This window comes from Gadus morhua, chromosome 2 (genome assembly GCF_902167405.1).
Source record: "Gadus morhua chromosome 2, gadMor3.0, whole genome shotgun sequence".
Lineage (NCBI taxonomy): Eukaryota > Metazoa > Chordata > Actinopteri > Gadiformes > Gadidae > Gadus > Gadus morhua.
In genome coordinates, this window is record NC_044049.1 from 26,421,137 (window position 1) to 26,448,893 (window position 27,757).

At 46.9% G+C, this 27,757-nt stretch overlaps 2 protein-coding genes and 1 long non-coding RNA gene across 8 annotated transcripts in view; 1 reads left to right on the top strand and 2 right to left on the bottom strand.

Moving 5' to 3' along the window:
* The window catches only part of cpt1a2b (carnitine palmitoyltransferase 1A2b), a 60,736-nt gene extending 48,893 nt beyond the window's left edge, over positions 1-11,843 (bottom strand). For 5 of the 6 annotated variants that reach the window (XR_003979358.1, XR_003979356.1, XR_003979355.1 and 2 more), the window contains exons 1-9: positions 11,680-11,835; positions 9,432-9,574; positions 7,215-7,354; positions 4,434-4,611; positions 3,349-3,450; positions 3,003-3,140; positions 2,683-2,760; positions 1,729-1,836; positions 1,111-1,198 (exon numbers count right to left, since the gene is read on the bottom strand). Coding sequence is in view for 2 of the 6 variants with exons in the window: in XM_030376879.1 (XP_030232739.1) it covers positions 1,111-1,198; positions 1,729-1,836; positions 2,683-2,760; positions 3,003-3,140; positions 3,349-3,450; positions 4,434-4,611; positions 7,215-7,354; positions 9,432-9,572 (973 nt within the window). In the remaining 4 variants the exon portion in view is untranslated. Of the gene's footprint in view, positions 1-1,110; positions 1,199-1,728; positions 1,837-2,682; positions 2,761-3,002; positions 3,141-3,348; positions 3,451-4,433; positions 4,612-7,214; positions 7,355-9,431; positions 9,575-11,679 lie in introns of all 6 variants that reach the window. The other variant, XM_030376887.1, reaches the window with a different exon arrangement.
* Positions 1,036-3,250, top strand: LOC115558626 (uncharacterized). The gene is made up of 2 exons (XR_003979361.1): positions 1,036-1,249; positions 2,960-3,250. It is a non-coding gene; the product is annotated as an uncharacterized LOC115558626 (long non-coding RNA).
* Positions 11,844-16,024: 4,181 nt separating the features above from the next.
* brsk1b (BR serine/threonine kinase 1b) overlaps positions 16,025-27,757 on the bottom strand; it is a 27,921-nt gene continuing 16,188 nt past the window's right edge. The window contains 8 exon segments of the mRNA XM_030348136.1: positions 16,025-16,491; positions 16,942-17,031; positions 17,764-17,872; positions 18,602-18,703; positions 19,881-20,004; positions 20,444-20,492; positions 21,400-21,700; positions 25,107-25,167. Coding sequence (XP_030203996.1) covers positions 16,190-16,491; positions 16,942-17,031; positions 17,764-17,872; positions 18,602-18,703; positions 19,881-20,004; positions 20,444-20,492; positions 21,400-21,700; positions 25,107-25,167 — 1,138 coding nt within the window. The 3' untranslated portion in view covers positions 16,025-16,189.

The following is a 27,757-nucleotide window of genomic DNA, read 5'->3' on the forward strand; positions in this document are numbered from 1 at the left end:
TGTGTGTACCAATCCCAAAGTCAGCCCTGAGGATTAAGTGCCCATCCTTTAAACTAAGGACGAGTAGTAAATTCCAAACTCGAGTGATCGAATAATACCTCGAGGATCAATCGAGTACTCATTTAATCGAATATATTTTAGAATGCAACGCATCTGCCGCAGGAATAGGCCTGATGATGAACGGCAATATTACCAACCAAACATGTAAAGCTTATTCTCAATCAAAACAGCCAAGAGTTATCAGAGTATTCATTATATATTTGTGCAAATATTCAAACACATTTTCCTTACAAAAATAAATATGCGTCACACAATTTAAATCACGTCGAGCAGAGGCCTGTAACCGTTTAATAATAATAATTTAAAGCAGCAAATGAACTTAAAAAAAAATACTAATTTTGATCTTCTCTACACGGTCGGGACTACAGCTGCGTCTTGCGGCGGGGAAAATAGCCGACACACTTGGTTGCTGCGGATCTGCTTTCCCGAACTCACCGTTGTGTTTCAGGAGCATATGTTGCCGCATACTAGTACTTGTAGTACTCTGGTAGCTCAATTTCGCTTCGCATGTTTTACATTTCACCTCATGATCTCCTATTTCTGTAAAGTATTTCAATACTTGGCTGTGTTTTCCTATCTCTTAACTTCTTGATGTCTGGCGTTGTGCACACGGCACGGGCCACACAGAAAATTAATACGTTTGCTTCAGAAAACTTGTCCGTGTTACTACTGAACTCGAGTAATCGATTCCTCACGCCCATCCGAACTTTGAACTCTGGGTAATTCCTTTAGGTGAAGTCTGCACTGATGCGGACTCGCGTAGAGGGCTCCATAAGTGTGGACTCAAACCCTCATGCCCTTTGGAATTAGACATTGGGACAGCCTTGAAGCCGTAATAATTTCGCCAGAACGCGCAGCAAAGTCTGTGGTTCCGGACTATGGAATTGGGCCTGGGTGTCTGAAGTGTAGGAAATCTGTGGGGTTGTGTGTGTGTGTGTGTGTGTGTGTGTGTGTGTGTGTGTGTGTGTGTGTGTGTGTGTGTGTGTGTGTGTGTGTGTGTGTGTGTGTGTGTGTGTGTGTGTGTGTGTGTGTGTGTGTGTGTGTGTGTACCTGTCTCAATCCCAGGTGTGCGGGTGGTGTTGAACATTCGCTCACACTGGGCGGCACACAGCGGGATGACCGTACCGGGAACGCGGCTCTGCGGAGAGAGGGAGGTCAACCACACGCTAACTATGTCCTGCAAATAAAGGTTGGCTAAGAAAAAACACGCATGACAACACACCTTTTACCTGCCCAACATGGAAGCACGAATAATAATAGTCTGGTCTAAAACTTTTGCCAACTTGGCATTGAGTTATACAGCATTCAGATATATCCTACCGGTTTAAAATTCAGACAATTAAACAGACCATTAATATATCAATACATTATTTTGGGTTTAGAATTTTACTTTTAAAAGGTCACATATCATACCACCAGGTGTGAGTGGGATTAGCCGTTACAAGCCGTTTTGAAAACCGGCCTCTTCTGCCATCACAAGTGGGCGTGTCCACCTAGATGTGTGCTGGATAGATTGGTCTACCAGCCTACCCAGTGTAGCAAACGTCGCTCATCCATCCGTCACACATCTAGGTGGACACGCCCACTTGTGATGTCAGAGATGAGGCCGGTTTTCCAAACGGCTTGAAACTGAACCAGTGTATCTGAGAGGGTGCTTCTGATCTCTACCGGTTTGAGCTCCTCCCGGTTGACCTTGCGGCGGTAGAGGAGGAGGGCCGTGATGGTGTTCCCCGCCCGGGCCGCCTGCACCGACGTGGGGGTCACATACAGGAAGTCCTGGGAGCACCGCAGAGAGACGATCAGTTCAAAACCCTCGTCTTATCGTCAGCAGTGTAATCACTGCAGGCTACTGACACAAATTAACATGACAGCAACTGACATTTAATAAACACCGCTTGTTACTTTAATCCAAAGCACCAAATAATTAAAAAGGATGCTGACTAAGGGGCAGTGACTACAACACCGGCAAGATATAGACAATTAATTACAAAGGAAATACAATCCCACTTCTCTTGGAGCAAGAGTGTTGGATTACAAGTAGCAAGTGACATAACATCACGTCACCTGAGCAAGCAGCGAGAAAAGCACAGATTCAGTGTGAACTAGACGCTGAATCACCTTTTGCCAGCTCATATTTACAATGGATTCTATGTTAGGTTGCTGTTGCTGATTCTAGGCGATGTGGACTCTATGGACACAAAGCAGAGCGCACACTGAGCGTCTGTGTGTCTGTAGAGACCATCAGTCAGGGGCATACTCCGTTACCATTAGGGCTGCTCGACTATGGGAAATATCATAATCACGATTATTTTGGTCAATATCGAAATCACGATCATTCAAATGATTAATTTTGAGTTTGAAAACATGTTGTATTTTGTCTCTCCCAAAAATACGTTTGCCTTAAAGGAGTACACGAAATAGTCAAAAAGTAATGTTTCAATCTAAAATAATATAAAGATATGTATCCAGCTGTTCTGCCCTTTGTATAAAAGATAAAATTAAAAAAGAAATAATAATAATCTTTTTTTAAATCGAAAAACTCGATTATGTTAATTTTGTGATCGTTTGACGCTAAAATCGAAATCGTGATCAAATTGTGATTAATGGCCCAGCCCTAGTTACCATGCCATAGTAGTTGCTGTTGACCATGATGGGGCCGCGACTGCGCAGGTAGATGTACTCCTCCCACCAGTCACTCACCTGAGAAGAAAACGAACGCACCTCATGCTTAAAAATAAATGTATACATTCAAATAGGCCTCTCAGATCATAGAGCAGATCTTTGATGACCGGGATAAATGCCTCAAAACAGGCTAATTACACGGGTATGTCCCTGATAAATGCGTTTCTATAATGAAGGCATGCTGTGTTCATAGTTGTGGACGTACTTCCCCATGCAGATCAGGCCTCAGCCCAGCGGGTTCGGGGGGGTGGGGTACCTACGTAGTTGGTGGCCCAGAGAGCCTTCAGCTTGAGGTAGCGCTGCAGGCGGTTCCCGAGGCTCGACTCAAACTGATTGGCCAGCCCCGTCATCCGTTCGAACCCAGGACCCGTCAGCAACGGCTGCACCGACTCCAGGTACTGATGGAGAGGGAGAAGGGACAAAATGCATTTGATCTTCCCCAAAACATTAAATTATTGCAATTATTATGAGCTACTTTTCTACTCATTAAAAAAAAAATGAAAAAGAAGCGGTTGTATTATTTTGTTCCATTTACTTCAATATTTGCAGATAGGTTTGATCAGATTAACGAGGTGGGTACGTTTGTGTGAGTGTGTGTGTGCTTACCCTACTGAGTGTGTCCTTGATGGTGGGGACGGGGAGGTGAGGTAGAGAAGTCTGGTAGCTGTAAAGAAGCGGTTTCCTGCCCGACAAGAGCCGTAACAATGTCTGCAGGGAGGGGGAAAGAAGGAGCGAGCTTCAACGATGGGCATTACATTTTTACACAGATGTCATTTTTTTGGAAACGGTTTGAGTAATGTAGCCACTAGAGGGTGCTAGCGGCCACAAGACAGACAGTTATATCATTTTTGTGATGTCCTTATTTTATAAATATTTTTTATAGTATATTATTCGTTTGCGAGTCAGGCAGCTGGCTGACTTAAAGAAGTTAAGACAGCCTCAGCTGCAGAAAATATGAACATATTCTCTACATCTAGAGGACACAGAAGATATATCAGACATGGCAAAGTTCGAGGATCTGACTGGTAATTGGTCGGGGTTGGCGTCGGTGTTGTGAAGCTTACAGTATGCAGCAGAGAAGGCCAATGCACTTTCATGCATAGACAGAAATGTCTGCTGCTTCTCTTAAAACGCATGTAGGGGAACATCGCCATCTAGTGGACCACTTAAGCGATTGTGTATAGAAGTAATCATTGAATAAAACTAGAGACTTCCCTGCGTTCGAAACGTGTTGGAAACAATTGGGATAATGAAAGTACACAACTCAACCAAATATCAGTATATAGCTGTAGTCGTTTTACGATATTTAAATGCAGAAACGTTGCACATCATACCTTTAAACGGATTTATAATTTATTCTGTTCATATTGTTTATCCAGTTTGCCCTGTTTGTTCTGTTGGTCCTTTCTATAGCATTTAATTTTGCATCTATTTGTATTTGTATTGTATTATATCCTGTGGCTGCCACGGATGCTGTAACACAGGAATTTCCTCTCTGGGGGATTAATAAAGTTTAATCTTTCTTATCATTTAACGGGGAAAGAGTTGATCATGAACCAGCGACCAAAGGTTCAACCCAAAGCGACTGCTGACGCAGTGATGGGTGCAGGTTTCTCGGTGAACCCTGAGGGGAGCGAGAGGTGTACAGGGCACTGCGATGAGGGGGGGGGGGGGGGTACTGCGGGTCTCACCACCCAGACTTTGGTGGTGGTGGAGGTGCGTCCGTGCTTCTCGAACATCCAGCGGTGGTAGGAGAGCAGCAGCTTGAGGCAGAAGCGCAGCGCCAGGATGACCGAGAGCCAGAGCAGCGTGCTGAAGACCAGCGCCGACAGCATGGTCTGGCCCTGGGAGCTGAGGGACACGTGCAGACTGCCCCGGGGGACACACAACACCGTTATTACACCGGGCTTTTACTTTGTAGTTATTTTTTGAACTTTTGATTTTTATTATCATTTTCTTATCAAGTGCAGTCATACAAACAAACAATACACAACAAAGTCATTTGATGGTACAGTACGGCGCCACGGGTAAGCGGATAAAACGGTTAACAGTCCATGAATGTCTCTCGTCCTTAACATTATATGTAAAAGGTATAATATTACCTCTAGGAAATTATACGATAATTAAAATAAAATACATCACCATTATCATTATCATCATGACAATAACAACCACAACAGCAATAATAATAATAATAACAATAACAGCAACACTAATAACAATAAAATAAAAACATTTGCATATCAGCCAAATCAAATGAAAATGTAGGGCAATGGATGACCATCTATGAGGAATATGTCTTTTTTCAGTTGTAATAATTCTGTTGTACGCTCCATGTTGTAAACGTGTCGGATTCTTTCCCTCCATTGAATGATTGTTGGGGGTTGTGGTTTTGGCCAGGGGGCTGTGATTACCTTATTCGCTATTAAGAGAAGGACTCTCAGCAAGTATCTTAGGCTGTTCTCTTCAAGTTCAGCTGGGAGTACCCCTAGTATAAAGTGTGAAGGTTCAAGAGGTAAATCTATAAAGAGACGACATGGAGGAGAAAGGGATTGATGGCCGCGGTTGTTGACCGCGATTGTTTCCCCCAGTTCCGTCTCAACCATGAACCATGGCTGAGATAACCCCAACTACAGTCTCGTTGTGGAAATACCAGAGACGTCAAAGAACCAACGTGTTATGCGCCATAACACCAACAGCAGAACGGTTATCCAAATAACAAAGAAGCATACAACACTTGTGTTACAGTGTGTGTAATCACACACACACACAAACACACGTGAGGCGCTCGCACAGCCATGTCTCGTTGGCGGGCCAAATTCTCTGAGCGGGCAAGGCAGAGAAAGGGGAGGTAGAACAGCTAGGGTTAGTTTTACACCGAACGCAAGTTTTAGCCACTGGGGGACGATAGGCAGGCTGGGGGAACTCATATTAATCTTAGAAAACCTCTTAAAAGAGAAATTTTCATGCCATTGGACCTTTAATAAATTGAGAACAAGCGGAGTAAGAGATCGAACACTGCCCTCTGGTGGTCCTGAGAAGCACAAGCAGTCTCTGTGGTGGTAGCACCATCTGCTGGGCTCATGACGAGCTTACGGGACAGGTTTGCAATTAATTTTAATTAAATATCAGGATATATCATAAAGATTGAGGCGTCCCTTTTAACATTAATCTTTAAACTATATTTGTCAAGATATTGACACACACACACACACACACACACACACACACACACACACACACACACACACACACACACACACACACACACACACACACACACACACACACACACACACAAAAGTGTTGCCAATGAAAACATTTCCTTTGTCTGGGTCAATGTAATAAATGCCATCAGTCGCGATCCTCAGAAAATAGGAATTTGGTGTGATTGCTTTTTCGAGCCCTTGACAAACGCTTTGACATAATTGAACACAAAGCCCTCATGCAGGTGTGCTGTTGGAAAGAGAATACCGGTAGTTCCAGTTTGACACTTAAAAGTTATTTATAAGAGTTATGGCAGCCAGGAAGCAGCTCAGTATAGATAGGATCATATACCTCAATTAGAAATAGCCAAACCCAAGGTGTTAAAAATGTGCCTGATAGGGAAATTGGATTTGGGGCCTTTTAGGGTCCCGGGAAGAATGGAAGTTGTTAAGGGCTACAAAAAATAAAATGTACTTGACTTGAAATATTGTTTGATTTGTCTTTAGTGGGCGACCAGTACACATTAGAACGCTTTGGGGCTTTCTTTGCAGACAACTAATGGTTCTTTCTTTTTCGAAAAATGCTCAGCTTTAATCTGTTTCTCATTCATGCCACGTTGTAATGGCACTTCCTCTGGTAACATGCCCAGCTGCACACTGAACATCTGTGCCTGTAGACAATTGATTGGAAAGTAGAGAATATTTTGGCTGCAAAAAAAAGTCTACAATGCATATGATGCATAGTCGGCAGGAGTTGGCCCTGAGTTCCATGTGAACCTGAATCTGGTTCGTCTGCCTATTGAAAGTGTTATGTCACATGCTGCTCAGGGTCTGCGAGCGCTGTGTGCTTTTGTGACTGCTCCTGACACATTCTTGTCGTGTAGTCATCTGCCAGGCTCGAACCTAAAGCCAGCCACACCTCGTCCGCCTCCCAGAGCATACACTGGTTTCATTTCTTTCAGAGTTTACTCTGCACATGCTGTTGTAGTTTGCCTGAGCAGAGGGCGTGGAAATCATTCAATATTATTGATGACCGAGTCATATTGATAAATGTCAATTAATAATAATAAGAGGGTATGGCATATTATGTGAAATGACTGAAAAAAAATACTAGTGTATTTACCATGACATGACACTTTCAAGGGGGGGTGTGTGTGTGTGTGTGTGTGTGTGTGTGTGTGTGTGTGTGTGTGTGTGTGTGTGTGTGTGTGTGTGTGTGTGTGTGTGTGTGTGTGTGTGTGTGTGTGTGTGTGTGTGTGTGTTTACCTCAGTGGCAGGTGCTGCTGTATCTTGGCAATCAGGCCCATGCTGGGATCAGAGCGCATGTACATGGTTGCCAGGATCGCTATGACGACGAAGAGCCAGGAAGAAGGGCTCGCAGGATACACTCCCTTGATCACCCTGTTCTGTGGCCCAGGAAGAAGCAGAAAGAAAACACTTTGTAGCCTTCAAGAAACACAATAACCACCTTAGGGCAGCACGTAGCTCTGGTGGGGTGAAGTGAAACACCTTTGTTTGTGAATTATTGATGGATGCAACATGTCTGTACATGTGCGGGATATAATTGGTCTCATTAGGTGTTCAACCAACCCCCCCCCCCAACCGCCACATTAAAGCGAGCCCACTTTCACTTGCTTTTGAATTCGTAAACAAGGCAAGACTGTTGGGTAAAGATATTGAGCATACATCATAAGAATAAATGAGTGATCATTGCATATGATGCAAAATCAGGCTACAGTTCATCACGCAGCAAAATAGATTTTCAATACATACATACATACATACATACATACATACATACATACATACATACATACATACATACATACATACATACATACATACATACATACATACATAGTTTGTTGATGTGAAATAGATCTGACTCAGGAGCACTTAATGATGGGATGCACCATCAATATTTGTATTAGTGCTGAAAAATATTGATTGTACAGTTCCATTGTTGTAGGCCTCGCTCAAAAGTCCCCATGGATGTTGCCATGGCAGCTCAATGTTTTTTTACTTTGATATTAGCCTTTTGACCTGCCTATCAGCAAACATTTGCATTGATATCTTGTTCAAATAGTGCGCCTGTTCGCCGAATGTTGACATCCTAGCGGAACAATGAAGACGCTATGGCCATGTCTACTCTCCACTGATGCAGAGGAACAGGGAAACACCCTTTTCCCGGTTGTGGGAAATAAACATCAGTCTAGCATTTAGTGTGGGAAAAATGCATGCCGTCTACATTGGCGTCAGGGTTGACGTGCACGGACCGAAGCCATTGTCCTTCTACAGGTGGATTGTATTTTGGAACTGGGGCTGAATGTTTAGGCAAAAACAAGGAAGATTCCCAGGCAACATGCGGACTGTTCCGGGAGAGACCCTGGCTCACCTAGGGGAAGGTGAGCAGTATATAAGGGGGTCCAGCAGATCGACTAGTGGATCAGGAGTCAAATACCTGTGACGATCAGATTCACAGTGGTAATCCAGAGCCGATAAGAGAAAGGTTTAAACTCTTCCAACTGCTTTGGTTGCTGCTCAATAAATTATTCAAATTAAGCATTTATTTCCAGCAAACTTTTTTTTGCGATGGTAGGCAAATAGGTGGATGTTTATTTAGCTTATAGTCGCTTCAGGGCAGGAAACTCGCATTAGGATGTACACACTCACGCATTGCCTTGCTTCCACATGAGAAATGATCCTGTCTTGGTATTTCTTCAACTGGAGTCAAGTTAGTTTGAATTATTTATGTTTGATATATGATGCAGAGTCTACCGTGGAAGTAGCTGGAACCAGAGGATAAGTCGGGCTGATTAAACAAACCACAAAACTCAATTTATATAAGTATAAGAAAATTGCCTTCAACAAGACCTTTGACTGTCAGCTCACCTGAAACCAGACTTCAGTAAAACTTGGTTTCAGACACGATACAAAAAGCGAAAGTATTTGTTTTTGTGGCTCCTCCAGAACCACAAAAGGAAACCATTTTTTTGGGTTCAAAAAACAACAACAACCTTGAAATAAGCGTTTACATATTATAGTGCAAACAAAGCCTTATGTCCAAGCACATCAGCCAGCCAATCATTTATAACCTGTCAATATAGACATCATCCTGCATCCAGAAAAAGTCAAACTAACACTGCGTAGACAAATGTCCACCAGACTATCAGACTATCCTTCTACATTATTCTAAAACCACCGACCTAGATGGTCTTACTACCCAGGCACGTTAAGCATCCATCGTCAACGTCAACTGGTGCAAACCCGTTAAAGAAAGATGGACGCCTCCCAGGTCCAGACCACACAGACAAAGACTCACAGTCTTGGGCCTACAACACGAAGCCTTCCTATCGGAGTAGCCTCATGAATCACTCTATTTGAATATCGCAAAGCAGACAGCGGTAACCCCTCAATAAACGTGTGGCCGACTCTGGTGTGGGGGCCAGGAGCACGGTGTACGAGCGACCCGTGGGGACGCACCTGCATGCGGCTGATCCGTTTCTTCCAGGAGCGGAGCCCAGAGCGGTAGATCTGGTGCAGGGCCTGGTAGGACAGCTGCAGGTCCATGCCCTCGGGGGTGATGGTGAACTGGAAGGCCACGGCCTGGTGGGCCTCTGCCATCTCTGGGGGGGAGGAGCAGCACACAGACACAACGCTTGACGTAAACCAGCTTAGAGGGGGAAGGGTGTGTGTGTGTGCGTGCGCGTGTACGCGTGTGTGCGTGTTCATTCCAAAAACGTCAATCTCCATAAAGGATTCAGGATTCAAGATTCAATACATCTCAAATGCAGAGGGATGTGTTCAGATTGTTTCACTACATTTGTTTTTGGGATTGTGAAGTCCAGTTATATCTGCTTACATTGTCTTATGGAACAGTAATGCACTCAATGTACAGTACAATTGACCATACCTGGCACTAGCTAACACACACACACACACACACATGCAGTGTTGCATGCATCTAGAAGGGATACCAGTATCGTTGATGCCGTTCTAAAGAGGACACCCAAACAACGTTTTTCCACGGGCGTTTGCTTTTAACAAACAAAAACAAACTCACAACATTGGCTTGACAGGACTGACATGGCAACACTCTCAAAAGCAGCAACTTGGAGCCCCACCCACGCCGCCTAACAAGTGCAGTATTGTGGAGGGAAAGAGGGAGCATTGTGTTTCATCACTGTCTCTGCGATGTGCGGAGGCCTGAGCACGACTCCCTCCATCAGCCGAGGTCATATCTCTAGCTATTGTCACCATGTTCAACAATAGAGTGACCACTCTATTGTCACTCTACTGACGCAGAATAACAATGCAAAACCCATTGCAATAACTTCAGCTGGTATTTCCGGATAGAAATATCAGTCGACTGCTGAGTGTTGACTCCTCTTGTTTTGGCTACGGAACGCATCATGACATTGTCAACAACATGGAGATTTAGGTCGACATAGGATATGTCAATAGCGTTGAAATCAAATTGTTCTTATAGAAAAAAGTCATATGAAGCAATATTCAACTCCATTATTAGATTGACACTTGTGGGCTAACGGTATGTACATTGATGAATGAGTAACTTGAATGAAATTCAAGTTACCTTCAATAAACATAATTATGCAAACATCCAGTGGGGAGGTAACCAAAAAAGTGGTTCTTTCGTTCCATGTTTAAAACCAGATGACCTACGCCGAACCCACTAACTAACACCTTTCAACCAAAGGTAAGAAGAAAAAAACAAAACATTTTCAAACGTTTTAAACACGAACTCCTCCTTCCAGTTCAGGCCGAACTGGAAGTACCCGAGCGGTGAGCACAGAGCGCGTGGAGGCGGCACTCGGTGCTGGAGCGCCTTTCACTCACACACTCACTCATGCACACACACACACTCGCGCAAACGTGTGTTTGTGTCCAGTCCACCCAAACACACACACACACACACGTGCGCCCAAACATGTGTGTTTGTGTCCATCCCACCCAAACACACATACACGTGCGCCCAAACATGTGTGTTTGTGCACGCGCGCACACACACACACACACACACACACACACACACACACACACACACACACACACACACACACACACACACACACACACACACACACACACACACACACACACACACACACACACCTATAATCATGTTTATGCCAGCAGCGACGTCTGACAGGAACTGGAATTTCCGAATGGCAGTGACAAAGCCCTTGGCTGAATCGTCGTCAGAATCCATAGCTCGCTTTAAGAGCCATACGTCTCGTGTGGGCGGTGTATAGTTGCCGATAGCGACACTAGTGTGACAAACGTAGTAATAAAGTAATTTTATTTATACAGCATAGAGCACCTCCCAAGTAAAAGGATCAGGCATTGGACAGTGGCTCAAAGATCAGACTTAAAAGATGTTATAAAACAAACCGCGTTGCTTTGGCTGCTGTTTTACCGGCCTGCATGTTATGAGGCCAAACTGTTCGGGAACATTTTCAAAACATTAAATGTGCAGCCATCCTGCACTGCCCACATTCCCTTGAGCAAGGCACACCCACACGATCACAAACTGCAAAAACTAACAAACAGTAAAGCAAAACAATGCTTTGGGTATATAACATCAGCATCAGTGTGCTCTACGCAGCATCAACCGGCTGAAACACGAATGCCAGTAGACTGTTTTGACACACAACGTAGCCAAAAAAGGGCGGATTTCTGGTTAGTTAACATGAAAATAAAAGTTAATTACCTGGTTATATTTTGTTCGCTTTCCGGGGAAAATCCTAAGTCCCGAACCGTTTGTGTTTTCTTCCCACCACGCTCTTTTCGCTTCGCTCCTACAGAAGAAGCGACTGGAAGAACACTCGCAGGGACGAAGGGGCGCGGCTCGGCTCGGCTTCACTTTTTTTGGAGGGATGGTTTGTAAAACATCGCTGACGTCACTCGACGAAGCCCCCGCCCACCGCTGACACGTGACAAGCCAAGAAAGGAAGTTGTGTAGGGGTATCGTTCTTTTTATGTCCATGGTATCGTCCCAGTGGGACAGGACTATGAATTTGATTTAATTTTGCATTATTCTCTGTCAGCTAAGCATTTAAAATAAGTCTAATTAGTTATCTGTACTCCACTGTGTGTTGCTTACAAATCAACATATGGCCATCAGTCTCTATCTATAAGCCTACCTATGATTGACAACGGAAAATCTAGCCATGCTATTTATTTTTATATAGGCTAAAAACAATTCTATAATTCGGAAAGTCAATTGACATCCATTTCATCTGCAAATATTTAACCACGTCCACGAATAAAAAAACCCAACTTATTTTGTTTTCTGTTTATTGGTCATTATTTCTCACAGGCAATAATAATAGTGCACTTCACCATTTTCACTTTAGTATTTTTTGTAGACATTTCTTTTCATCATCTAGCACGTCGATGCTGATCTTCTAACCTTCTCAGGTATCCCATGTCATTATTGATGTTTCGAGACAAACTTGTTCTTTTGTGCAGGTTAAGGTGTGTGGGGGTGGGGGGGGGGTACAGGTGACAGGACGACGGCAGACCGGGAGGGGGAGGGGTCTCGTGTGGGTTTGAGGGGGCAAGGATGAAGAGCTCAGGGGGGGGAGAAGAGGAAGATTACAATCGTACAATCATAAGTGCTGAAGATGAATGAGATGAATAATAACGACGAAGAAGATATGGCGACTACAGTGTCGAATCAAAGATAGTGTTAAGGGTACATAGATACGACGAAGGACGCGCCCGGACCGAGTCCGCCAGCACGGACATTTAAAGTATGCAATGTATAAAATGTTTACAAGTGATAGGGTGCGGGGGGAGGGGGGGGGTGCTATTACATATATGGGCGAGGTGGATTCAGTTTTATAGAGAGAGAGAGAGAGAGAGAGAGAGAGAGAGAGAGAGAGAGAGAGAGAGAGAGAGAGAGAGAGAGAGAGAGAGAGAGAGAGAGAGAGAGAGAGAGAGAGAGAGAGAGAGAGAGAGAGAGGGCGGGTGCGAGAGAAGCAGGGTATAGTGTGGCATTGAAGGTTTCTCAAAATGTCAAGAGTATGCAAATTAAATGGATGAACTTTGACCTCTCATGTCCATGTGTAAGTGTGTGTACCGCAGTACCCGGGAAAACCCTGAATCACACATGTAGCTTTTGTAGGAACTTCAAGGGTGGAACCGGTGAAAGGTGAACGGAGGAGGTGATACTGGGCTTTGTGGTGAGAGGGTGTGGTCTCTTGTATAGCGTGTAGCTGCTAGGAAATGCACAGAAGAGAGAAAAGGAGGGGGTCGGGAGGAGGAACGACACATTTGCGTTTGAATGAAGAGAAACTCCGTTTTGAGGACAGTGAAGATGACATGTTCATGGTGGTGGGGAGGGGGGGTAAACATGTTCAGCCTTGTACACACACACACACACACACACACACACACACACACACACACACACACACACACACACACACACACACACACACACACACACACACACACAAACACTCTCACACAGCCAAACACAGACACAAACACAGACACACACGGACGCAGCTGCAAAAATAACTAACATTCTGGTATTTGAGTTCAGGTCAGCTCAGCATACCTTGCTAAGTGTCAGTAAATAAAGTGTATTCAATCAATGTACAGTGCGATGAGAATAAAGGGAGGGAGTGAGTGAATTAAACAACTAATGGCTAAATACTTAAAAAAAAAAAAAATTGGTTCATTCACTTCAGTACGTGTTTCCAGCAGACCAAGTTTGATCGGTGTCTCCTTTAAAAAGCAGCAAATCTTTCACTCATTGCATGTGTTTCTCCTGTTTTACGGCAGTGCATGTCAAACAATGTTATAAAATGAAAAGGTATTTGCAGTTCAGTCGTGTTCTCTCTACAGGACACAGTAGAATAACAGTGGGAATCACTGCATTGCACCGGTCAGCCCAGTGAAAGCCAGTATGTCGACACGCATCATCACTTCATCAGCAACGGTGAGGCCGACGAGAAAAAACGTTCCGCTGAAAGTCTGCGGTACCTTCATCTTCCTCATCCATGGGACATTTAGCGATTATAAAAAAACGATTAAAAAAATGTCCACCGAAATGTCCACCGACAAACAAAATGAACATAAGTGTTGGCTCTGTTGAAAATAAATAAATAAATAAATACATTTGAATAAATAAATAAATATTAACATTCATTACTAGACGTGACATTTTACATTCTACATGGTGTTTTTTTCTGGTGTCAAAGCAATAAAGATACATTCCCAAAAGGAAGAAGCAGAAAGAGAAGGAGAAACAGGCTGGCTCCAGTGATGAGCGGCAGAGTTCAGGACCAAGAGGTGAACTGGTCACCCTTGGCAAGTGCAGTAATTGACGACAAAGATTCCCTCCCTGTCTAGTCACCATCAGTTACTCATCAGTTATTTTCCTCTGCGTTGTCCTGCAAGTTTTTGTCTCGTCTTCGGCCGGCTCTCTCTCTTTCTCTTTCCGCTCCCTCAAAATGACAAGAGAAAGAGATGGGGAGATGGGAGCGACAGAAAGGTGTGAACGTGAACGTGCAGTGCAGTCCGCTATAGGGTGGGGGTATGGCCCCTGGGGCGTGGTCAGTGCCTTTCATTCTTTTCATTGGTCCAGAGGAGAAAGGGTAAATGTGGAGTCTGAGGTTTGTTGCAGAAACACTTTTGTACACATTGATGCTTACCGCCCATGCCACTTTGCATGGACAGTATCAAATCTAAAATGACTTATTGTTTAAATTCTGACAAACATTCAAACACGTTTCTTTGTCTACTTTCATTGCGCTGCGTCAACTGATGACCAGTCCTGATATCGCCTAGCAACACCTATAGCTATCCTCCATCCTTCTACCCTTCCTGCGTCTAACCTCGGCCATTATCAGTGCTCTTACCTACCTTACCTATGGCTCTATCTAGCTAGTATCTATCTACCTACCTATCGTTTAGCGGATCTTTTAGTCCGTCCCTTTATACCTGTCGGTATACGGTCAGATCTTCTACACCCGAGCGAAATCTGGCGAGGCTCTCTCGACTCTTCCGTCTCCTCGCCGAAGGCAATGTGGTGTGTCGTGGCTGTCGAGAAGCTCCTCAGAGGGCCATCTGCTCTGGATGGTTCCCTTGTTATGCTGATGATCTACTCGCTTGTGTCCCAGGTGAAGGTTTTCTATTCAACTTGCTGAGTCAGCTGTGTGCGTGTGTTTGTGTGTGTATTTGTGTGTGTGTGTGTGTTCAGGGTTGCTACAAGCCAGTCCTTCCACTGTCTATTATTGTGTTGATTCTCCGTCATCTCGGGCATCTCGCAGTGGGCGGGGGCTATGAAGAAGAACGCTCGGTATTGGTCAACGATGGATCAAAAACCCACATTCAAAACGTGCACGTTGTCGTCAAGGTCTACTTTAAATTGCTATTCTGTAACGCAGCTGTTATTGTTCTGTTTTCGTAAAAGACATTCAGGTTGTGTGTGTGTGTGTGTGTGTGTGTGTGTGTGTGTGTGTGTGTGTGTGTGTGTGTGTGTGTGTGTGTGTGTGTGTGTGTGTGTGTGTGTTTGTGTGCGTGTGTTCTTCGCCAGTGGGGGCCAATACAGAGAGCAATCTCGCTGTCATGTGACCTTCCACCTCTGGTCAGGTGATGCTGGGGATGCGGGCGGATTGGACGAGAAGTGAAATGCGGTTTGGTGGCAAAGCATAGTTAACTGGTTAATAGCTGAGGGGTAGACTATGGTGTCTCTCTCTAACAAAGAGTACGGGTGACGTATACGTATGTGTGAACGTCGTCTAGAGACGCTAAGCCATTGGTTGAAGTAGTTTGTCCGTGACGGTGTTCATTGGCTGATCCATTGGCGATTCTTGACCCCCGTGGCGGGGGGGGGGTTGGGTCCCTAGTCCGGAGCCAAAAGTCCACGTAGCTCCACATGAACCAGCGGAACTAGTTACCGGGTATGCCTCCCGTCCCTCCGAGCGCGACGTCCGCGCCGCGGAGTCAGTGAGTCTGGAGCCGGCTCTCCGCTGATTGTTCTGTTGACATCTTGTGTTGTTCAGTGTTGGCGGCGGGGCAGGTGGGGGGGGTGGGGGGTGGGGACGGGGGTCACCGTCCCAGGACAGCGAGGATGGAAGGAACAGAGGAAGGGAAACAGGGAGGGAGGGGAGGAAGCAAGGGGCAGCAAGGGAAGCCCCTTCCCCGTCTCCCCAAGACATTCTTTTCTTTTTTCCCCCTCTTTCTCGTCTCTCCGTCGGCTCAACTTAGGGGTGAGACTGCGTCCCGTTGGTGGTCGAGAGGAGTCGGGTCTTGTCTTTCCCCGAGCCCCTCCGTTGTAGGGCGGCCCCGCCGGCGACCGCCGCCACACCGGCGCCGGCGCCGCCCCCGCCGCCAACGCCGCCGCCGCCGCCCAGCCCGGCCGTGACCACGCCGCCCTCGCCGCCGCGGTCCGCCTTCTCCCGCTCGGCGCCGTGGTCCCACTCGCGGTCGGGGGCGCCCTCCGAGCGGCGGGAGTTCTGTCGGGTGGGGGTGCTGGGCGGACGCAGCAGCTGACCGTTCTTCTCGTCTGGGGGGGGGCGGAGAGGAGAAGTTAGAGGGACCTCGGAGGGTGTGTCTGTGTGTGTGTGTGTGTGTGTGTGTGTGTGTGTGTGTGTGTGTGTGTGTGTGTGCGTTTGTGTGTATGTGTGTGTGTGTGTGTGTGTGTGTGTGTGTGTGTGTGCGTTTGTGTGTATGTGTGTGTGCGTGTGTGTGTGTGTGTGTGTGTGTGTGTGTGTGTGTGTGTGTGTGTGTGTGTGTGTGTGTGTGTGTCTGTGTGTGTGTGTGTGTGTGTGTGTGTGCGTCCGTGCGTGCGTGCGTGCGCGTGTGTGTGTGTGTGTGCCTTTGTGTGCGTGCGTGCGTGCGTGCGTGGCGTGCGTGCGTGCGTGCGTGCGTGTGTGTGTGTGCGTGCGTTTGTGTGTGTGTGTATGCGTGCGTGCGTGCGTGTGCGTGTGTGTGTGTGTGTGTGTGTGTAACCCACCAGCCAGTGCCTGCACAGAGGGTTGATCATGGGTACTCAGGAGCTGGGCTTGGATGGTCTCCACCACCCTCTTAAACCTGCGACTGGGACCTGATCCAATAAGACACGAGTACACAAGGCACGCCCTTCAAGATCAGAGTTCTCCTGGCTGTTCAATCAATTGACCAAACGATAACATCCGTTTCATGTATTTTATTCCTAACATGTTATTTGCAACAAGCGCCTTTCAATGTATTCAATGTCTTCACACACACACACACACACACACACACACACACACACACACACACACACACACACACACACACACACACACGTATACATACACACACACACACACACACACACACACACACACACACACACACACACACACACACACACACACACACACACACACACACGCGCACACACACACACACACAGACGGTGTGTCGGGTTCCCCCAAGCCAGTCTGGGTGCAACCTCCCAGGGCAGTCTGAAGAAACACCCATTAAAACAACATCCTGCTACCTCTGGTTAACTACCCTGATGATGTCATCATCCACTCAAACCTCAAGTGAGGATATCACATGGTCCTAATTCGGGCCAATCAGAAAACAGCAATGCTATAACTTGCATGTGAGACCAATCGTAGCACGTCTGGGCAAACACAGAAACCTTGAACGGTGCCAACGAGGGCAAAGGCGTCGCTAATCCTCCGCCATTTCCACCGAGACTCCCCCTCAGAGTCACATGACGTCACAGGTATTTCAGGTATTGGCCGCTCTCTCTCTTCCCCCAACTCCCCCACCTCTCTCTCCTCCCCCAGGAGCGTCGTACCTGATATGAGGGTGAACGTGACACTGTAGATACCCAGCTCTCTCCTGCCCTCCCTCTCCGCTCGCTCCCTCTCCCGCTCCCGCTCCCCTTCGGAGAAAGCGATTTCCACCTGGGAAGAAGGAAAAAACGGTTTGGCTGAGTTTAGGAAGAGAGAGAGGGAGAAAAACGCACTTAATAAGCGTCTGGACCGCTTTGATCGAGTGTGAAAAACTACACTTTAGGCTGGTGAGAAGTCAGACCGGTAATTACTGTTCACAATGAATCAATGAAATAATAATAATTAGAAGAAGAAGACAAATGGTGGAAAAAACACACATCACAAGGCACTATTCATTTTTTATCTTGGCGCAAAGTTGATCATTCTTGTGGTTTCAACAGTGAAAGTAGGATAAGATGTTTTGAAATTGTTCCAGTATTAAGAGGGAATGATACTGCAATGTTATCCTTTGTGGCAATAGCACCCTGTAATACACTTTCTAAAGTGTTTTTGCCACTGTGAGGCTCAGATGGATTTTATAAGCATCTGAAAAACGTTATGGAAAGGCTCCTTAAGGCTCTTAACTTTCTTCTCTACTTTCTCACTTTAATTGGGACTAGTCTGTAATTGTGTTTTTTGGACAAATGCTCGCTCAAATCTCACGAGTGTCCTATTTGCACAAGGCACTCGCGCTCAAAACCCGACCAATCTCAGAAATTCTTGTTTGCATTATTCCATGAGACCCTGAAATGATCAGAAACAGGCTTGAATACCCCAAACTGTCCTTTAATGTGCGTATTTGTGTGAGTGTGTGTGAGTGTGTGTGAGTGTGTGTGAGTGTGTGTGTACGTGTCCACATACCTGAAACTTGACAGGCTTCTGGAAGACGGAGGGGCCACCGGAGGACTTGTATTCTGCCCGGAAACTCGTCTGGGACACCACACTGTGGCTGAGGGAGGGGATCTGTGTACAGGTGTGTGTGTGTGTGCGTGTGTGTGTGTGCGTGTGTGTGTGTGTGTGTGCGTGCATGTTTGTGTGTGATCAAAAAGATGTACGACAAAACAACGGTTAATGTATAACTTATTATTGGGTCTTTAAACCTTTACTCTGTAAAACGTGGAGGCTTCCCGTCTCCGTGCACGTCGTAAATCCCTTGAAAGCCTCCTTTATAAGGGTTGTTGAAATTACATGGTGAGGCAAAGTGGTAGCAAATGTTGTTGACTCCACTGTTCACTAAGCACTGCTGAGCAGCAAGGGGATCCACCACTTACCAGGAGTCAGGACGCTGACACCAAACTTAAAACCCATGGAATGATCACCTAATCTAATTCAATAACATGTTCATCAACAAATTCTAGATATCAACTGATGTTCCTGTATTTATGTTATTCATTCTGTTGTTAGTCTTAGGGCATCGTGGTGAAATTCTGAAGTAAGGTTGTGCCTTTGCCATACACCTATTTGCCAGGTGTATGGCACCTGGAGATTTGCCATACACCAGGGGTCTCAAACTTCCGGCCCGGGAGCCAATTGAGGCCCGCGGGATGATATTTTGTGGCCCCCTACTTGACATCAAAGTTTAGTGTTGTTGTCAAACGCACATTTTTGCTGAGTGGCTTGCCACGCCTTTTTATCACTTGTGATAGGGTGACCAGATGTCGGGACTGTCCCAATTTTGAGTTGCTTGTCCCGAGTCCCGACGAAGCCAAAGGACGCAAAAAATGTCCCGGTTTCCACCAACCGCTATGAAATGTCCCCTGTTGTCAGCGATTACATAGCCAACGTGATCTTATTATAGCCCGATCATTAACTTAGATGGGGTCAGTTGTGCTCCTGTTTTTTGTGGGATCTTTGATGCGGCCCAGCCTGACCCAGACTCTACCTCCAGCCGCCCCCAGGTAAGTCGAGTTTGAGACCCCTGCCCTAGACAATTCAGTTCAATTCAACAAAATAGTATTTGAATAGCCCTTAATCACAGGTAATGTCTCAAAGGGCTTCACAAACCATATATTTATGACCCCCCCCTGACCCTAGCCCACAGTGGGCAAGAAACAACTCCCTTAATTAGAAAGGAGGCATCCTTCAGAAGGAACGCAAAGTGGGGGACAGACACCCATGGTATGTTGGTAGACCCACTCACAGAGAGGAAGGCGTGGACGATGTCAGCCTTGATGGAGCTGAGGGGCTTGTCTCTGATCACCACGAAGATCTGCTCCTCCTTCTCCAAGTTGATGAAGTTGCCGAACCATGACTTCTTCGCCAGTCTGGTGAATCGCGACACAAAACGAAAACACACAGATACAAATGTTGTCACAGGGTTCAAAGCGGTGACATCTTGGCCTTAATTTGAACTCAAGCAATTATGGTTTCATGTTGGTGACTGAATGTTGATCTGTGGTGTTTGACTCATTTATATAAGACAAGTTGACACCACCTAGCCTGCCGGTGCTTATTTAAACGTCATTGGGGTGGACTGGAAAAGATTTATGGATAAAATATATGAACATACATATGAAAAACATGTGGGCTGCATGAATACAACAGAGATAATAATAATGTAACTTGCTACACCTTTGTGGGAACACACTGGACCAACGGCTGCTGATATCTGCATTGGGGAGTGCATAGAGTGTGCACAAACTAACACTTTGCAGTAATGACAGGGAACTGGCGCACCGTCTGCAGCGATATCACAATACTCACTCTGGACTGGACTCTGGAGTCAAGCTAGACATGTCCTCTGACGTTGGAACTGAAAGCAGAGGAGAGGGGATCCATAGTCAGAGATAGAGACACCAACGGGGACATTTATAGAAATGGAAGAAAGAAGTAGAGCGCAAAGGAGAGAGAGAGAGAGAGAGAGAGAGAGAGAGAGAGAGAGAGAGAGAGAGAGAGAGAGAGAGAGAGAGAGAGAGAGAAGAGCAGGTGCATGGTGAGTAAGCCGGGAAGGGAGAAAGACTATAATAACATAGTATTAAAGAGAGAGGTAAATAAATAATCTGCAGTTTAGGGATAAGGAAACAATGGAGACGCGCTGGCGGTTACTGATAGCGACCCATGATGAGGTTTCAAGTTTTATTTCAGATTAGCACTGGCCGAGCCATGTCAATAAGAATCCTGAAAGCTAGGAGTGATAGCAATTATATCTATTCTGCATGTTCTATTTCTAAAGAAATGCAAAACACTATGCTAGCATCAAAGTAACTTCCATCTGCTGCTGCTTAACCTCGGCTCATCAAATTGCAACTGTTTTTAGTTGTATTTATTTATATTTATTTAATTTGTCGTGCTCATGTTTAATTGTCATTGCTGTTGTTGTGTGCATGTCCATTGCTGTTAACTCGCCTTCCTTGTAAATGAGGGAAACCTCAATGCCCTACGAGTGTAAATCAAGGTTTGAAATCAAATAGTTATAAAGTCTATTTACTTTCAGAATGAAAAAGATAGTCAAAAAAATGTAATATCAGGAAAAAAGCTTGCTATTCCAGGAAAGCTAACTAAACTCAGCCAAACCAGTTCAAACCAGACTAAACCAGTCCAAACCAGTTCAAACCAGTTCAAACCAGTCCAAACCAGTTCAAACCAGTCCAAACCAGTCCAAACCAGTTCAAACCAGTCCAAACCAGTCCAAACCAGTGCGCCCCGGTCGGCGGGCTCACCCTGCAGCTTGCGGCGGTGGAAGCGCGGCGACCCCAGCAGGTTGTTCTTGAAGGAGTTGAGCCGGGTGCGCCAGTGGGCGGAGCTAGAGCTGGCCAGCCCCCCGCCGGGGCTGGAGGGCGGAGTCAGCGAGGCGCCGCCCCCCTCCACCCTGGAGGAGGAGGAGGAGGAGGAGGGGGGGGGCGGGGGAGGAGGGGTGGAGCCGGAGGAGGAGGAGGAGGTGGAGGGGTGGTGGTGGTGGTGGTGGGCCTGGTGCACGGGCGTGCCGAGGGGCGTGGCCAGCGGCGAGCCCTGGGGGGTCACCTGCGACACAGGGGGGAGCGGGGGGGGGGGTCCCGGCGGCAGAAGAGGCGTTAGAGGAGGAGGGCGGCGGCGACGGCTGGCCGCCGCGGCCCGCCGAGCGGAACAGGGACGGCGAGGGGAAGAAGAAGTAGCGCGGGCTGGTGGAGTGCACGGGGGAGGGCGAGGGCGAGGGCGAGAGGGGCGTGGCCAGGGGGAGGGACTTCATGGTCTGGAGGGTGGGCCGCGCCGCGGGGGTCTTGATGGGCAGGGTCTGGGTCTTGGGGTCGGGCGCGGCGCGGGACGAGCGCGCGGTCGCCGTGGCGGCGGCGGCGGCGGCGGCGGCGGCCTTGGGTTTGGGTTTGGAGGATGAGGTGGAGGGGGTGGAGGCGGAGGCGGAGGTGACGTCTGATTGGTTGAATGTGAATACTGTCTCTCTCTGATGGGCGGGACAGAAGACGGGATGGGAGGGGCGAGTGGAGGGAGGGGGGGGAGGGAGGGAGGGGGGAGGGGGGGAGGGGGGGGAGGGAGGGAGGGGGGAGGAGAGAGTAGGGAGGGGGGGAGGGAGGGAGGGGGGGGAGGGAGGAGAGAGTAGGGAGGGAGGAGAGAGTAGGGAGGGGGGGAGGAGGTAGGGGGGAGGGAGGGAGAGAGGGGGGGAGGGAGGGAGGGAGGGAGGAAGGGAGGGAGGGGGGGAGGAGGTAGGGGGGAGAGAGGGGGGGGGAGGGAGGGAGGGAGGGATGAAGGGAGGGAGGGGGGGAGGGAGGGACAGATGAGACAGGAGAGAGAAGGTAATGGTCATGAGTAATGGTTTATGAACAAGTCTTTTCCACTAAAGATTGTTTATAAAGCCCTTTAAGATTCACCACCACGGTAAACAAACTGTCATGGCCCTCTCCATCATAGGGGTTCATCATGCGTTTGCATCCAAGCGTTTGATGTTGCTTCACACTTTTTGTATTTTTGTATAATATTATATTATTTTTTTTAATATATTTTGTATAATAATATATTATTAATATATTATTATTAGACCTTTATTAGCATACATCACATGGATTCTAGGTTCTAGAGCTATAGAGCTATAGAGCTATAGAGCTATAGAGCTATAGAGCTATAGCTCTATAGCTCTATAGAGCTATAGCTCTATAGATCTGCCCTCCAACGAAGGCGTTGCTTCTCCCTCTGCTCCCTCTGCTCCCTCCAGGCCCTTATTTCTCCTGCCTCTGCTCTTTGTCTCTGTCCTGTGCTGTCTCTGCTAAATCTGTCAGAGCCTCTCTCTGCATTTCTATCTGAAACCTAAATTATGGATCTTATTGGCCGGTCTCTCAACGCTATTGATCAGATTTTCTCGACGAGGAAACAGGGCCAAGGAGAGCCCGCCTGCCGTGACGGAACGCTCTCAGCGGGGTACACGATGGACTCCTGGAAGGAGTGGAGGCCTTTGTGTCTCGCCATACTTTCCGTCGAGGATGTTGATGACGTCTACATAATTGGGATCATGATAACAGGACTCCTGCTGTTTGGAGGTTGCGGGCTCCTGTTCTATCGCAAAGCTAGGAAGGCGATGGGAGCATGTTCGGCTATTGAGAAGCTGCCCGTCATTGATGGATTGTGCCGGGCTACCGACACACACAGACTCATGCGATGTGCGAACTAAATCGCAAGTTGGATACCATTCTGGTGAAGTTGGATCGGGCTTAAACGGGCCACCGAAATTCGGCTAATTCAGCTTTTTGGAATCTGGAATTTGGAATATTGCAGAGAGTACCAGAGAGACTTAAGGTTGGCGAAAATTGCAGAGCCGGCCTGACCTAAAGCAATCGTTATCCTTATTCGGCTCGCCCACTGCGGCCTTGGAAGGCTGATATCTCTCCACTCTCCTGGTTGTTATGCAGACAGATGCTCTGCCCCCTCCCCCCCCCCCCCCCCTATCCTCCTCCTCCCGTGAACTCTGTCTCTGGTTCAGAAACTCTTTGTGGTCATCTCCACGGCGACGGTCGTGTCCTCGTCACCAGCATCAGACGGGAGAGACACTGTTGAGTCTGGGCGGAGATGGAGTCCTTGTTGTCTTGGTGTGTGTGATATACACACACACACACACAAAACAGATAACACACACACCCCCTGGACTCACCGCCTTCTGGACTCCCTACACTGTGCCCCCCTTAGAGGAGCATCGTTTGGGAGTTAACACCCCCTGCTTCCTTATACATTATCATGATACACAATGCACTAAGCCTGGTCCATCTGGTCTCCTCCATATCACCGCTAGTGATGTGCCTGACTAGGAGTTGAGTGAGCAACAACGTCCCGGTTCTGTGTGCGACTGATATGTGTGAGTGTGTGTGTGTGTGTGTGTGTGTGTGTGTGTGTGTGTGTGTGTGTGTGTGTGTGAAACATGGGTGTGTGCGTGTCCATGAGATGAGAAGGTATATGGTTGACAATGAGACTGGGGGAGGTCAAAGGGCAGCATGACTGATGGGGACTTCCATATGGAATACAGTTGGACGGTGGTCGCGTCGCCATGGAGACGTTGTAGTTACTTGATCAAGTCGCCAACAGTCACTTTTAACAGTATTCATCTTTTAGTTGCTTCATCATCTCTTCTCATAAATTATGCAAGGCCAAGGCAAGGTATATAGCACATGGTCAAGTCATGTTTAACGTTAACACTAGATATATTTTTTGATGATATAATTGATCTTATAGGCTATCTATCTACGCCGGCAACGTTAACGCACAAGCCCGGTTGACATCGGACATCACATGTGTGTGTGGATAGTGACGCTCCGTCTGAACAGCGAGTTTGAATTCCACCTGGAACAGTTGGCTCTCTGGCTCTTTAAGAGTATAATCCTGTTACCAGGTTATAGAACACAATGTCAAGTCCAGATCAGCAGAAATTCTTTCCAAACGGCTGTTGCTGTTCAATGTACCAAATCAGATCGCAGCAGCACTTGCAGACATAGATGTTGCTGAATACAGACTGACGAGACTGAAAACCGACGATTCTATACCTCCGCTAAACTGACCCTGCTGGCCTGAGCTCTCTGAAGCCTCTCCCCTCGTGTTTTAGGTCAGGGAGAAGAAACTATTTGGCTTTTTCCTTTAGCAACTATCCTGCATAATATAGCGGAAGACCCAGGAGGGGCCTTCTAGATTTATAAATACATGTATTTATAACGTGGTCCTCCCGAGGGGAATCTAAATCAAGGATATGACTTGCAACAGAACCGCATTTCAACCGCTTGCATAAGAACATAACAGCCGACAAAATAAGGGCAAACTAATTTTGTTGATATACGGAAGAGATAGAAGTCCCCTCTTACACTCTCAGCCAGGAGGGCGTTGGTTGAGGTGATGGAGGGATAAAGCATTATGGGGGATTGGGTGGGGAGGCAGGAGATGGGTCGGGGGGGGGGGTCCTTACCCTGGGACTGCTGAGAGGGCTGGAAGACAGGCCTGTGGACGCTCCGCTGACCGAACGAGACCTGCAGCACATAAAGACACACGCTGAAGCTAACCTCTGAGGATGACAACGATTATGTATTGAGGTAATGTTTAGGCACGCACGCATACACGCACGCGCACGCGCACACGCGCACGCGCACACGCACACACACACACACACACACACACACACACACACACACACACACACACACAGGTAAGCACGGAAGCAAACGCTTGCACACACACACACACACAAACACACACACACACAAACGCACACACACGTAAGCACAGACGTAAGAGTTGTACAGATATATATGCAGAAAAGAAATGTGAATATTATTGACAGGAAAAGAAGATTAACCACAGGCCATAGAATGACTTGGACTTATTTCCCCATCTCCATCAGCACATTCCACTAAGCGTTCTACACTCACAGGACTGTGTGTGAGGTCCCTCATAGGGCTTTTCTAGCACCAGCTGTTTACCTGAGGCTGTTATGGGCTAAACAAGTACCTCTTTGTGCTCGGTGTGATACATGACACTAGACAGAAGTGCCATAGATGGTTTTGCAGAATCGCTCCAGATGTTCACCGATAATGGTACGATGGTACTAAAGAATCCTGTGATGAAGACAACCGAACCAGGCGCCAGGATCCCACTCAGTAGGCGTCCTTGTCTGCACCAAGTATTCTCAGAGAGTTCCCCTCTTCCGAATATTCACAGATTTATTTTGTATACCACCATTCTGATAAGGCCAAGAACCAGGCACGTCTGTAGAGGAGGAAGGACAAAAATAACGTCCCTTTATAGAAGAATCCAGGCTGTCCTTGCAATTTAGACAAGTAAATGGACTGCATTCAGTTGGACTATTTTTTGCATCCTAATCTCAATAGCTAGTGAATAGACAGCCAATTTATCAGCCAATACAGAGTAATCTTGTATTAAGAATACCTATTGGAAAAGATTTCAGCGTCACAAATTTGGTCCTTGACAATTATGTACTGATAAACTGCATTGAATATCAATGTCGTAATCCAACAAACTGTTTCGATTTGCCAGAGTGGTTACAGGGTATCTGCAGGTTTCAGCAAGTCAAATGTAAGACTTTTTAAGACCTTTTTAATACCACCTTGAATGAAATTTAAGACCTTAAACCCACGATGGTGGGGGGGATCCCGCTGTATTACAACCCAAGCATAGCATGTGCCTCACTCAATGAGACTAACTTTTTCCTTGGGTGCACTAACTTTTTCCTTGGGTGCACTGGTGCGCCTACATTTTTAATTTGGGTGCACCAGCACGTATTCATGGTGCACCCAAGTTGTAAGTTGTTGAGAGGGGGGTGACAGCGTCTGGGCCCCCGGGCAGCTGCACCGGTTGCACCGTCGATATTTACGCCACTGATTAATAATATTTTCACCATTAAATAAATGCCTTCAGTAAGACCTGGGGGGTATACCACGAACCTCGTTGAACATACCCAGGCTTTCTTGGGAAAACCTGGCTCGACAGAGCCGCAACTCGCAATCACAGTTAAATGGTACCACGACGCTCACTTTAGATTCAATTAATTGAACCAGGTTTTCCGCTTTAGGTTCAATGCGCGTTCACATAAAAGGGGCGTTTCTCGCGTCATTTGACTCACCCTTATGCAAAATAAATCGCACAAGAGCAGTGTATTTCATCCAAGGCGAGCAATGTATTATTATGAACTCCTACGAGGAATTCAAAGTTCAAATCACAGCCAAGGGGAACACAGTTGCCCATAATATGGCTAGGGTGGCGTGCTGGCAAAAATAGCCGACCGTGTTAATTCGTAAGTGAAAAGATTCTGCATATTGTCTAAAAAATATTATGTATCATCATCCCTTTTACCCCCATATATGTGGGGCCCCATGAATTGCGAGCCCAAGTACCGGGAATGCACTCGATCTCCGACCCAATATCGGACGTTCACGTCAAGTTGCTTGCTTTTAGTGGCGTGGTTCAACCTCTCAAATATCAAAACAAAAGCCTTGTTGACGCTGCAGATTAGCTCGTTTCGGATGAAAGGCGCTGGTCCGAAGCGAGTTATATACGCCGTTTTGTCCCTTCCAGCAGTAAAGGTGCTTGCGATTTGAGAGTCAGGGAACATCAAACCGAAGAGAACTCCTATCCCCTCATTCGAGTTGTAGGACTGGTGCTTGACCACTGTGTTTAGAATCCACAACACCTCCGCTTTCAGTGTTGGTGTCGCACCAAATGCTACCCTCCGGACAGTGCTAGCAGCGCGGACCGTCTGCGGCGGTGGCGCCGGGGCAGAGATGCAAAACGTAGAAATGGCTGGGGTCTGTGTGTGGCTCCTGGCAGAGGTTTTATGTTTTTGGCTCTGCATATGGCTGACGACAGCCTTAATCCCCATGGTGCCGAGCTTGAATGTAGGCTACTTTTGCACGGAATGCATCTGGCCTGTTCTGGGTTGGCAACGGACGCTAGCCAACCTCGGAAACGGACGTCTTCCAGCCAACTGACGTTGAACTTGCATTTAGCCATTGTTGCAGTCTAGCTAGCAAGCGCGCAGACATCCGTTTATATATGCAGCTAGCAAGAAAGTAGCCCCTCGTACATCTCCTTCCCGAAAAGTCC